Source organism: Columba livia, chromosome 8 (assembly GCF_036013475.1).
Source record: "Columba livia isolate bColLiv1 breed racing homer chromosome 8, bColLiv1.pat.W.v2, whole genome shotgun sequence".
Classification (NCBI taxonomy): Eukaryota; Metazoa; Chordata; class Aves; order Columbiformes; family Columbidae; genus Columba; species Columba livia.
The window spans coordinates 16,661,759-16,674,529 of NC_088609.1; the positions used below are offsets into that span (position 1 = coordinate 16,661,759).

The 12,771-nt window shown below is 55.9% G+C and overlaps 2 protein-coding genes across 2 annotated transcripts in view; both read left to right on the plus strand.

The window, feature by feature from the left end:
- The first annotated feature begins 1,385 nt into the window (after positions 1–1,385).
- Positions 1,386–5,392, plus strand: CRIP1 (cysteine rich protein 1). Its single transcript, XM_065072282.1, has 5 exons — positions 1,386–1,543; positions 4,255–4,349; positions 4,468–4,525; positions 4,641–4,688; positions 5,046–5,392. The coding sequence occupies exons 1-4, from the start codon at positions 1,504–1,506 to the stop codon at positions 4,679–4,681; spliced, it is 234 nt and encodes a 77-aa protein (XP_064928354.1). The 5' UTR covers positions 1,386–1,503; the 3' UTR covers positions 4,682–4,688; positions 5,046–5,392.
- Positions 5,393–10,767: 5,375 nt separating this feature from the next.
- Positions 10,768–12,771, plus strand: part of TEDC1 (tubulin epsilon and delta complex 1) — a 70,715-nt gene continuing 68,711 nt past the window's right edge. The window contains exon 1 of the mRNA XM_021294478.2: positions 10,768–11,103. Within this exon, the coding sequence (XP_021150153.2) occupies positions 11,095–11,103 (9 nt within the window). The 5' untranslated portion in view covers positions 10,768–11,094. The remainder of the gene's footprint in view (positions 11,104–12,771) is intronic.

The window sequence follows — 12,771 nt, forward strand, 5'->3', positions numbered from 1 at the left end:
TGTATTTCATCAGGGTGCCAGCTGCACCCAGCATGGCATAAGGAGGACGTTCTGGTCAGGGCAATGCAACTGCTGCGGTTCAGTGCAGGACATGTCATGGCTGGAATATGGTGCTCATATATTTGGGGTGGGAAGGATGGGAAGGATGCAGAGTGGAGGCAGCAGCTTTTGCAGGACACCTCTTTCCACCCGTGCTGTAAGACACTGTCTCAGCATGACTCACACCTTAGCTGGGTGCAGGCTTCCCAGTGATGTCCCTGTGAGCATGGGCTGCTGAGCCCAGCCGTGTCCTGGCAGCAGCATGCCAGAGGGGCTCCCCAGCCTACGGTGGGGCTGCTGGCGAGTGGGGTGAGCCTGGGACCATGGGCAGCAGTGGGGAGCATCAGTGAGACGAGGGCTCCTGCTGGGAAGGAAGGCTGGAGCCAGGCTGCGTTATAAAGTAATTCCAGCTGAACCATGAACTTTGCCTCCAGGCACAGCTTGCTGCCTCTCCTCCTGCACCCATGGGTGGGCTCCGGCGACAACAGGGCCCTGTTTGTGCAGGCAAGGGGTGCCCTGCATTTCGCGAGGCAGACACTAGGTGTCCTGCCGCTGGGTTTCACAAGCCCTCGTGACCTTTGCAGCGCAGCAACATGCCCTGGGGAGGATTGTTTCATACAAAACAGACCTTTGGACAGGGTTTTCATTTCCTTCAAAGCCAAGCACAAAGGAACAGCAAGTCCTCCCTCCTAATAAAATGACAACAGTCAGTGATGCAGCTGGGCTGTCTCTCCACAGTGACTGGAGCCACATCCCACACCCACGGCATTCCCGAGGCCCTGCAAGACGAGGGCGGTTACAGCCCTATAGCTCCCTCCTGCTTCATCTCGTACCCCAAACCTCCCCCTGGGCAGGAGATGCTGTCTGAGGGTCAACTTTTACACTCTTTGGGAGAAACGGGAGAAACAGATTTGTACTAGGAGGTGGTGAGCCCTGGTGGTCAGTGCCCCTTGAATCTTTATCTGGGAATGTGGTTAATTGACAAATGCCAATCACACCTCCAGTCCACTCAGAAGGGGGTTCTCAGCCACCCGCACAGCACAAGTGTAGGCAGGGAGCCAGGGTGCATCGACTCGGGGTGCAGAGTGGGGTGGGCTGCAGGTCGTGGGATGTGCAGGGGGTGTGGGGTGCAAGGGGTATAGGGGTGTAAAGGGTGTAGGGTATAGGGGTGTAAAAGGGTGTAGGGTGCAGGGGGGCAACTGGTGTAGGGTTGCAGGATGCGAAGGGCACAGGGGCGCAAAGGGTGAAAGGGGTGCTGGGGGTGAGGAAGAGCAGGTGGAGGGGTTGCAAGGGCCACGGGGTACAGAGCACCAGCCGGGCTGTGCCCCGGGTGGGTGCCTCCAGCTGTGGGTGGGGCCGCACATCTGGGCGGGGCGGGGCGGGGCAGCCGGGCAGTGACTCCGGCGGGGCCGGCGTGGAGCATCCCAGAGCCGGTGCGAGCGGCGCCCGAGCCGAGTCAGGACCATGCCCAAGTGCCCCCGCTGCCAGAAGGAGGTCTACTTCGGTAAGGGCTTCCTGCTTCCCCCCACCCCCCCCCCCAGACACCCCCACTCTGCGGGGACTGCAGGGCTGTCGGGCTGCTCATGCTGGGGTGCCCTGATGCTGCACCCCGCTGGGGTTTGGGTCCCTAGGACACCCCAGTGTTTACAGGTCCCTGTGCACCCCAGCAATGCAAATTCTTGGGGTGCCTCAAAGTTGTGCACTCCTGTGCTGTGGGTCCCCAGGGTTGCCTGGGTGGGTGACCCTGTAAATGCACCCAAGGAGGTGTCTCGCTGCAGGGTGTGGGCTGCAGCGGGTACCCCCACCCTACAGCTAGGACCACAGCACAGCAAGGGAGCTCAGCCTTGTGCCAGTTTGGAGCCCAAAGGCCTGGCTGGTGCAGCCCGCTGCACCCACACTCATGTTCCTAGGTGAGTGTGTTGCCCACATGTCCTGTGTGGTTTAGCAAAGTGAGATGGCAGCCCTTGGGTGTTATTTTTAAGCCACCATTGCAGACTAGCTGCAAGCCTTGTCTGGCTCCTGTCTGCTGCTGGGCTTCAGGCAGGTGTCTTTACCCCAAACTGGGACGCTGGCGTTCCAGATTCTTGCCCCTTCTGGTGCTGTGGTCCCGCTGTCCTGCCCGTAGATATTTGGGGGTGTTTGAGCCTCTTGCCCTGCTGGTAGTGGCTGCCAGACGTCCCCACTTTCCTGGTTTAGCTGAACTTGAGGGGGTTTGCTGTAGTAGCTTATACTCACTCCTTACTTTTTAATTTACTAGAGCTGAGGGATCTGGGACCTGAGTGCCAACACTGACTTCTGCTCTCTCTGCCTTATTTCTGCTCTGCTTGTGTGTGTGCCTCAGCTTCTACCTGTGCTTTGCCAGAAAATTTGGAAGCTCAAACATGGGGGCTGGTCTCCCTGTGAAACAACCATGTTAGTTAGTGATGCCCACCCTGGGGAGATGTGCTGGAGCTGGCGTGGGGGCTGCCCAGAGGGGTGTTGTGGACATGGCTCCTGCGTTTGGGGAACATCACTTTGCCTAAACTTGACACTTGCAGCCAGGCTTTGAGGTGGCATTTTGGCACAATACAGTTTGGGGCTCCCTCCTGTGACTGAGGATTCTGGGGCACCTCTTTTACCCATGTCTTGACAGAAGGAGCTACCAAGGTGCTGGTGTCAGTGATTGCCTTTCCCTGTGGATCTGCTTCGATCCCAGTCAGGGTGAGCTGGGTTTGCTGTGCCTGCAGGTGCAGCTGTGGATGGGGTGGGATAGTGTTGTTTGACCCTGAGCTTATCAGGCTGCTCTTACAAAACCGTCTCTGTTGATGCTGAGGAAGGTTCAAAAGCTGCTGGAGGACCAAGCTTGCTTTGTGATTTGTGTCCCTGGAGATAAGGAGTACTGGCTGTGGAGGCAGAGCAAGCCCAGATCCAACACACCCCAGGGTTCTCAAAGCTTAGCAGTCCTGCTCAGGTGTGCCTTGGGCTGCTATTGGCCAAATCATGTCTGCAGAGAGCAGGGATGAGGAGGAGATGATGCCAAGAGACTGGGGATGGGGTCTGCAGGGCCACCACCAGATTTCGAGGGCAATCTCAGCTGCATGGCCAAGAGCCGGGGGGCCCTGCTGCAGTGAGCCTTGGCAGAGCTCCTGCCCAAGTGTTAGTGCAAATGCTTGTGCAAGAGGTGGGGAGGCTGAGCTCCTTCCAGAGCCTGATGATGGGAGGACCATGCCGTGGGCCAGGCATGGGCTCCTGGGGCTCCTAACAGGGAGGACACTGGCTCCTGCCAGGCTGCAGGCACAGGAGGCTCTTTGTGCCACTGGAGGATGGCAGCAGGGCTGCCTCGTGACATTCGGGCACTGCCCACACTCCCACCTCTGCAGCCGCCGGCTTGGCTCCTTGTGTAAGCTGTTGTGAGCATATTTGGACTCCGAAGAAGAGGTGCTTCGGGCTGCTGAGGGCCCCCTGGGGCACAGGCTGCCAGCAGCAGCTCAGTCCCGTTGCTGGACCTCCTTTTGCAGGCATGGGGAGAATGCTTGGGCCTCGCTCTGATGGAGTTCCTCTGGAAAACTCTGCTTTATATCTGCAGAAAATACCCTCCTCCCCTGCTGTGCTGCAATTAAAAGCCACCCTGTGTTCCCTCCTCTCTCCGTAAACACAGCCTGGCTATGGCAAACAGCACGTTGTCCCCCCTGCCGCTGCCTGAACCCCAGCCAAGCTCCAGCCCCACTCTGGTTTGCCATAGTGCATGCAGAATCAGAGTGGTGGCCAGAGTGCTGGTGGCTGGAGGAGACTGGTTTGTGCTGGTAGGGCACAGTGATGGGTTTGCCTCCCCAGTCCTAGCCAGCATCCCCCATTTGCTCCTGCCAACTCTAGTGATTGCTTGGGCTCCAGCTGGCTGGGGAGAAATTAATCCCCTTGTAGGCTGATATTGGAAGGAGGAAGGTCCCAAAATCTTTGGAAGATAGATAGAAGTCAGTTCGTCTGTAAGGATGCAGCGATGTTCACCCTGGGCACGACACTGCTGTTTCAGATCTCAGTGCCTGGATGTGCTCAGCCAAGTGTGTGCACAGCAAGCACTTGGTTTTGAAACATGTTGCCCTCTGTCCTGGACAAATAGACTTGAGAGAATGCCCCAAAACATCCTCTCTAGGGTTGATGGTAAGGAGATCAACCTACCAAAACTTACTTGTTGTGCCTGTTCAGTGCCTGAACTAACCTGTCTCCTTTCCATGGCAGCGGAGAAGGTGACTTCTCTGGGGAAGGACTGGCACCGGCCCTGCTTGAGATGCGAGAAGTGTAACAAGACCCTGACGTCTGGTGGCCATGCAGAGGTGAGGTTTTCTGCCCAGGAGGTCCCTGTCCCCTGCAGCCAGGGACTGCAGGAGGGGTGGGATGGACAGGGATGGGGCTGAAGGGCAACCAAGGCTGATGCTTTCTCTTTCTCTGCAGCACGACGGCAAACCATACTGCAACCACCCCTGCTATGCCGCCTTGTTCGGGCCCAAAGGTAGGGTCACTATGGCCGGGGCTGTGGGAGGGAGGAGAAAGCAGCTCAGGGCTCCCATTTCTTGGTGTGTTCACTGTCCTGCAGCAATGCTGACCCCGCTCTGTCTCTCTTCCAGGGTTTGGCCGGGGAGGAGCCGAGAGCCACACGTTCAAATAAACCTCAGGTTGGTGCCTACCCTCGGTGTTCCCCTCCTGCCTCCATTTGGCCAGGCTGGCTGGGACTGTACCCCCCAAGCAAGCGGGGAAGGCAGACAAGCCGTGGCATCTCCCCAGGCTGGCTGTGACACCCAGCCCTCACGCCAGTGCTCGGGAGCAACCTGCTGGGTGCCAGCTCCTCCTCTCCACCAGCCCTCAATTACCATCAGCACCCGCTTAGCTCCAGCAACAGACGCCAAAGCCTTTTGCTTTGTGGCCTGTCAGCAAAGACAGGGTCTGTCCCGGAGCACCGTTGTCCCTGGGATATCTTTGCTCTCAGACCAGCCTCATTTCATCTCTCATCCCTCTCTTCCATCCCTCTCCAGGTCTGGCGGTTCCCAACACAGCCTGAAGACAGCACCAACGCACGGCAACAGACATGCATTTTTGTTTTTAATTCACTGTGTACTAGACTAGCACATTCAAAGCAATAAGTAACCAAGGCTGGGGCTGGTGCGGAGAGGGGCTCTGCTCCAGATGGAGCGCTGCCGGAGTGGGGGCGTTGAGACGCCCTGCTGGATAGGAAATTTGGCCAGTATCGCTGGAGAACGCCTGGAGAAAAGACCGCACCCTTCCAGCCAAAACCCAGCCCTGCTTTTGGCACCCGGTTCTTGTGGCTGGGCCCACAGTTGTATTCTCAGTCTTTAATAAAGCCAGACTGAGAGAAGCTTCATCCATGTCGTGGCTGTGTGCTCTGTAAGAGGGATGCTGTGGGACTTGTTAATGAAGTGCTGTCCACTTGCTTAAGGACCCCAGATGGCCTCAGGATCGAGCCACACACTGTGTGATGGCTCCATGTGTTTCTGCTCTTGGTGTGCACAGGTCCTGCCTGTGGCTGCCCAGCCCAGGGGCTGCCTGAGCCATGTGGGGCAGGAGCAGCCCCTAGGCGCTGCAGGCACCAGGGCTAGGGGATCCCCCTGGGAAAGGGGTGGTGGGTGTTGTGCTGGTGCCTACCTGGGGACGTGGTCTTCCTGGGCTCAGGGGGAGGGCCCTACCCCACCCACAGCCTCACTGGGTCTGTGTCACAGCATTTGCAGAAGCCGAGAGCACGGTGGCTCTCACCATGAGCCTCCTCTTGTTGTCTGCAGCTGTAATGTGGTTAAAGCAGAGGCATACAGTGCTGCTGGACATGGGTCTGAGACTGCTGACCCACAGTCTCTCCAGCACCAAACAGCCTCCCCAGCACCAAACAGCCTCCTGGCTGTGTCTCAGCCCCTGGCAGTGCCTGCTGGAAAGCCATGACCATGGGCAGCACTGAGGTCTTTGCTCCTGGATCTGAGATGGCGTTTTGCAGCCCTCAGTTGGGACAGGGAGTTCTCTTGCTGGGAGACAGCTGACTGTCACATCAGGAAAACCTGGTGTTTGTTACTTTTGCTCTGAGCAGCTGTATGAAAAGGCCAAATAAGGTGGAGGTGACGGGCGAGGCAGAGCCAGCCTCCCGCGGTAGGGAAAGCAAATGTATTACAAAGCAAGAGCTGGCTCACAAGTGCTTTGCTCTTTTGTGTTTCAGCCTCTTTGTCCCACTGGAAGAACAGCACTGACAGATGTAGAAGATGTTGACTTGTAGGATGTTTCTAAAATGGTTTCCTAATCATATCTTTCCCTAACCTGAAGCACCCCATTTACATATTCAGATATATTTTACAATGCTCTCAGATATTTTTGTCTGTGGTTTCTGCACGCATTTCCTTAGAGACTTCTCCACATCTTACTGTCACACCAGCCTTCTTGGGGCTTGGCCAAAACCCTCAGGGGTCAGGTACATGACTAATGTAAAAATCTTTGGTGCCAAAAGCAGCTTGACCTGATAAGCATCTTAAAACTTCCCACATGCTTGATGCCAAAAGGCTCTGCACCCACTAAGCACGCTTCAGTGGGATGAACTTGACCAGGCAGTGCTGCCTCACCTCCCACCTGGTTAACACAACAAATGTGGTGTTTGTGTCAAAGGCTATTGCCATTTGGCCACCACGACACTTCACAGCAAGCCAGGTCTTGTAGGATCTCTTGTCCTCCCGCTCCCCACACTGCCCTTGCCAGCACCCTCCCAGGGGTGCCAGTACCCGTGCCTTGGTCCTGCTCTGCACTGCTACTGGCACCCAGCCGGCCCCTGGGGGCACTGGGACATGGCTTTCCTCTGCAAACCTGGCTTCAAAGCAAACTAGTGATAGAATCTCAGCAGCCTTGAGCATGCCAGTGAGATAGCATTTACCCTCAGCATTAAAATAATGGCAAACACAAGCCTTGTCATCCTCTGGGCATCCTCTGGCCCTTTTTGTGAGTGGTGGCCGCAGCTGGGGCAGGAGGCAGTGTGTTGCTGTTAGCAGTGTGCTGCTCATGGCTGCTGTTTGCTTCCATCCCTGTCACAGATTTGCAGTGTATGCTGGTGGTTGCAGATGGCTGTGCCTGCCCTGGGTGCATGGAGGGATGTAGGAACTGTGCAAGGTCTGTGCAATTCCATGCAAAAAGCTCCTTCAGGCTGTTCTGTTTCTCTGTCTGCCCTGCAACAGGCACTCTCACGGAGACAGCATTGAGCCCCAGGACTTTCTGTCAGGATCCTCCCCTCTGAGCTCTATGCTTGTACAAGTCATGCTCCCTGCCTGCTGCAGCCGTGATGCTATGAGGTTGGGCAGTTCAGGAGTGGGTCACATCCATAAGGAGCCTTGGTCAAAGAAAATACATGATAAACTGATTTTTTAGAACTTGCTTCAGTCTTTGGAGAGGAAGCAGAAACAGCTGTATTGCATTTAGATAGGAAATCTGCGCCTGAGCCCAGCACTCTTCTCCGATGCGCAGCGTGGCTCGGCAGCAGGGAGGTGGGCTGTCAGCAGACATCATCTTTTCTCCATTCAACAGTAACTCTCTGTGGCCTGGAGCATGAGCCATGCAGACAGGTAGCAGCGTGGCTTCCAGTGCCACTCATCTGTGATGCTCTTGGCTCTGAGCCCCGGTGGGAGCTGGGGACAGGCAGGGACCATCCCTTCCCTCGCAGTGTGGGGATGTCCTGGCTGTGCTGCTCCTACAACAGGGCTGACAATGAAAGCAGGATGCTCAGGGCAAATCCCGGCTTTGTGAGGGGAGCAGCCAAGGGATGCTGGCTCGGTGTGCCCTACTGCTCCCACTGCTTGAGGCAGAGCACAGACCCTGGGGAGGTGGCTGGCAGCCCCCATGTCCCGCCTGGTCACCAGTCAGCAGCCACAGGCATGTCGCTGCCATCACAGGTGGGGTCAGGGCACAGCCCAGCCCCCAGGTGCCCATCTGGGACAGCAAAACATGTTGGGTGATCTCCAGCCTGCTGATGGCCAGCCTGAAGGTGCCCTGCTTTGGTGACCTGAAACCATCGTTGCTGACCCCGGAGGGAGAGGCTGTGCTTCCTCTGCCATTATTCCGGAAGCCTGGTCTGAGATCACTGAAGTTTGTGGCTTGCTGAGCCTTGGTTGCTATAAACACTTAATCACTGTGACAAAAAAAACAAACATCACCCGTTCCTCTGAGGGCTGGGTGCGGGTGAGCCCCAACGCCTTGGGTAGTGAAGCAGAAGAGGCTTTGGCAAAGAACAGGAAACAGGATAGATTCAGAAACTAAACTGTTGCTGTTCCCCACCCTGGCTCTGCGGCTTTCTGTACAGAAGAACAAAGGAGAGGGGGACACAAAAAGGGGTCCTTCAGCTGATCTATAAGAGGTGGGGGTGTTACTTGAACCCCCAGTGGAGGCAAAACGCAGGCAGGACGGGCAGGTATGGATTGTCTGGCCCTGCATCATCCTCCCAGCACAGATGGGACAGACATTAATCCGAAGCAGGGGACAGATGTGTCCCTGAGCTCACAGCTGGCAAGGGGGACGGCTTAGGCTGGAAGCCTCACAGCAGAGTTCTGCCCTCAGCATCGCTCCCCAGGGCCATCCTTAGTGAAAGCAGCAGCCACAATGTGGGGACAGGGCCATGTCCTGCCAGCATGGCCGTAGCTGCCAGATGCAGCTCACATCTGGAGCTGGAGGGGGGACAGGTTCAATGCTGCTTCGCTGACATGCCGGCAGGGCCACTGACACTCCCCAGCCAGCTCTGATGGGGACACTGATGTGACACCTCCAGTGTGGTGATTTTGTGTCTCAACACTGCTTTGGTATTTTTAAGGCTGATTTGTGTTAAGCTCAAAGCGCTCAGGTATCTTTTAGGTCAAGAAAATGTTTGCACATCTCCAAACACCTCAGAAACTTGTCTTTTTATCTGGACAATGGCAAGAGGGACTGTGCAGCTGTTGTTGGGCATCAGGAGCCCTGCAAGATCATGCATCAAGCTGGGACTTCCCAGGCCAGCTCTGCAACCGCTGCAGGTTGGGAAACCCCCGTCCCACCAGCGGAAACAGCTTTGCAGAGGTGGCAAAGAGGAGGTCAAACCTCATTCCTGGTGGGGAACATTATCCCCAGCAAATACTGCAGCAGCTGAAGATACTGAAGGCAGAGAGGCTCTGGGTAAGGGAGATGACCAGGAGTGTAACGAGAAGCAGCTGAGACCAGGAATCATGGTACTGGAGACTGAGGTCTAATCAGTGAGCAGAGAGAGGAGGGGATGGGCTGTTCCACCATCACCTTGTTCCCAGTGCTGACGATCCAGTGTTGGAGTGGAGTGGGGTGTGAAGAGAATTGGGGACATTTGCCAGGTCCTGGGTGGCTTTCCCTAGCAAGGAGACTGAGAAGAAAAGTTGGCATCCAGTGCTAGAGCTGCATTTTACTTTTACTCCTCCTGTGTTAATTTCCAGGAAACAGGGAGAGTTTCCAAGGGGGAAGGTACAAGATCTTCCCACTGAAGTGTCTGTCTTCTGTGAGTCTTGGGTTAAAGGCTCACGGAGGAAGAGGGCAGAGGGAGTTTCCCTCAGCGCAGAGGAACATCAGCTTGGCTGTGTAAGTAAAAAGGAAAGGGTGAAACTCCAGAGAACAGAGAATTGCGAGATCTCAGGTCTTTTTTTCTAATCCTTCCCAAGTCAGTTATTGTGCCGAAAGAGCAGACTGTGTATCAGAGGACCTGAAACGCCAACGCCCACAGTAAGCATTTAACTGCTGGGAGCTGACCTTGAACTTCGGAGCTACAGCCCACACACAGGCCTGCTGCAGACTAATTAATTTACTGTTTTGAGGAAAACCTGCACTAGAGTATTTGTGTAACCATTATGGTCCCTCTCAGGGATCCCATGATCTGTAAGCGTTGTGTGATGCGACCTGACATATTAAATGTGTGCTGGCCATCCCAGCAATGTCAGCCCCCCTGGCACCCACTGGTGAGGATGGTGTCAGGAGGCAGCTCATTGCTCTCTGGCAAGGCGATGCTCCTTTCTGCCATCATGATGTTCGCCCTGTTGCAAGAGTGTGACTTTTCCCGCTTCAATTAACCTGGTGTCATGGCAAGGGGAGAGAGCGCATGTATAACCGAGCTAGGAGGGTATTGGGAAGGAGCTGGGAACCTTTGCAATGAGAAATCATGCAGCCTGACTGATCTGCTTGGGGTGTGAAATGCTATGGCCACCCAAAGCCTCTCTTGCACGGGCAAGGAGAGCAGCTGGTCTCCGCTCCGATGGCTGCTCAGCTGCTGCTGCTGTGAGGAGAGAGGAGAGGAGCCTGGTGGAGTGTGGGAAGCACCGATGCACAGCCTGGGGGCCTGGCTGGGAGACAGGCTGGCTCCTGCCTGTGCCTTCATGGGGATAAAAGCATTAAAAAAAAATAAATAAATAAAAGACCAAAGGGGTTGTTTTCCCAGGAGGAGAGCTCACGTCTTCCCCTTGGCAGGGCTGGGCCGAGGTGACATCAAGAAGCCGTGCTGCTGCTGGGGCGAGAGAGATGGCCGTTATCACATACAATCTGTATGAGGCAATGGGACACGGTTATCATTGCTGGCAACGGCTGCAAACAGTGGGGCTGTCTGTGGCCATGTGTTGCCATGGAGCGGGTGCAAACAGGCGCCCTTGGCCCCGGCTGAGTCACCCGGGGAGGAAATCACCCCGGCTGACACATCCTGTGAAAAACGGCTGGCTGCACAGTGTCACGTGAACCTGTGGAACCAAGACAGGGTGAAGCCTGGTGACCTGTCCCCAGGAGCATCACTGGCCTCTCAGAGACCACCTGGACTTTCCCTTCCCATGGTGGTCCCCATGGCTGCTACCATTGCGGAATAAATCCACAGCTCAGCTCCTCTCAAAAATGCCTGGGTGCTGGGACAGAGCTGGGGCCTAGAGGAACAGCCGGGCAGGACAAGCTGAGCTTTTGGAGGCTTCCACTCGTCTCCTGGGACTTCACACATACACACAGTGACATCAGAATGGTGTGCTGACGTCAGACAGTCATCGCTTGTTTGCATCTGTCAGTGTCCACGGCCTGGGGTTTGGAATGAGGAAGGTGAGAGTGGCGGGGATGCAGCACGGCAGGGGCTCTGCTATCCCTGCTGGGACAGCGTGCCAGGTCTGTCACACCGTCAGCTCCTTTGTCTGTGCACAGCACAAGGCCCAGCAGCAGGAAACCACTGCCTCCCCTTCAGCTTCTCCCACCCTGGGAAAATCACCCAGACAGCCAGCAGAGGAGATAAGTGGGGTGTCGTGTGCCAGGACAGAGCCCCTGTTGCACCATGACATGCTGCCTGGTGTCTGACTCACCCGTGGCTGGGTGCCAGCCCTCCACAGCGCCAGGCGGCTTGTGTCAGCTGCACCCATGGGCTGTGTGCTGGGGGGTTGGGGACCAGGGGCTGCTGGCCAGGAGGGCCGCCAGCCAGGAGGGCCGCCAGCCCGGCTCTAGGATGCCGTAGGGCTGGTCTGGCTGGTGGGATGGAGACATGGCACAGGGGCTCTTGGTGTGCTGGAATAGTTTGCATCCCAGCTGCTGCCCCTGTGCTGGGGGATGATGCTCGCTCTCTGGGGGGTGGTGTGTTGGCCGGCAGATAGGAGCCCAGAGAGGGGGGTGATGGGCAGAACCACCTACTGGTGCATGCACTGGGTGCTGTAGGAGATCCCTTGTCTCGGCAGCTGCCCTGGGGAGAAAAGGCCTAGACAGAAGAATGTGTATGGCGACAGGGGTGTCTCTGAGCAGAGTTTATGGAGTGGTCAGGAAAACACAGGAAATTGGCTCCAGCTGAAGGTCCTCCTGCCTGGAGACTGCAGCACGGACCGGAAAATAGACAAGCGATGTGTCATGGAGGGACCAGACAGCGCCTGATAGCAGCAAGGTATGGAACGTTGAGAAGGATGCCAAAGACAGCAGAGGATTATCCAGGTCCGATAAGGCTTTGGGCAATGAAAAAGGACTTTATGGGCCATTGGGAACCAAAGGCAAGGAACCGTATGGAGGTGCCAAACCTGTTAGGAAGGAGAGCAAAGAAGTGGATAGAGATTGCTGAGTTGGAGCTGGACAAGGCATGATGAAAATGATTTCCAGGCCATTAGGAAAGAAGGAGGATGTGAGACAACAGCTGCTCGAGGAGATATTTTAATAATCCTTAAGCCTGGATAACTCACACCCAGGGGTCCTTTCAGGGCTGGCTGGAGCAGCAGCCGGGATCCATGGGACTGGGAGAGCATTGTGCAAGATCCATTGAACACTAACGCAGCGTTCGGCGTTGGGAAGGGCTGCGCTTCTTGGCATGAGGGTGGGAGGCAGGAGAGGCAGCAGCTAGAGGGGAAGGGGGCAAATACAGTTCACGCTAGTAAGCGGACTTTGCTGAAGGTCTCATCGGACCAACACTATTTCTCTCCTCATTGCGAGCAGCCATTTGGCTGTACGAGGCCATTCCATAGCTGGAAGGAATTTCACATGTTGTTTCATGGTGTTCAGATGCTGGAAATAAAAGAGAAAAGCATCATGCTAGATCCATAGATAACACATTAAATGGGTTATGATCTGGTTAGTTGGCCAATAAGCCATCAGTGGAGGTTTTGATCATGGGCAGAGGCATCCCTGGTTCAGCAGGGTCGCTGCTGTGATGATAGAAGGGCCCAGTCTCCTTGGTATCTACTGGTTGTGATCCCCTGTGCTGCCCGCCGTGGGAAGGTGTCTCAAGGCCAGGTTTCAGCCATG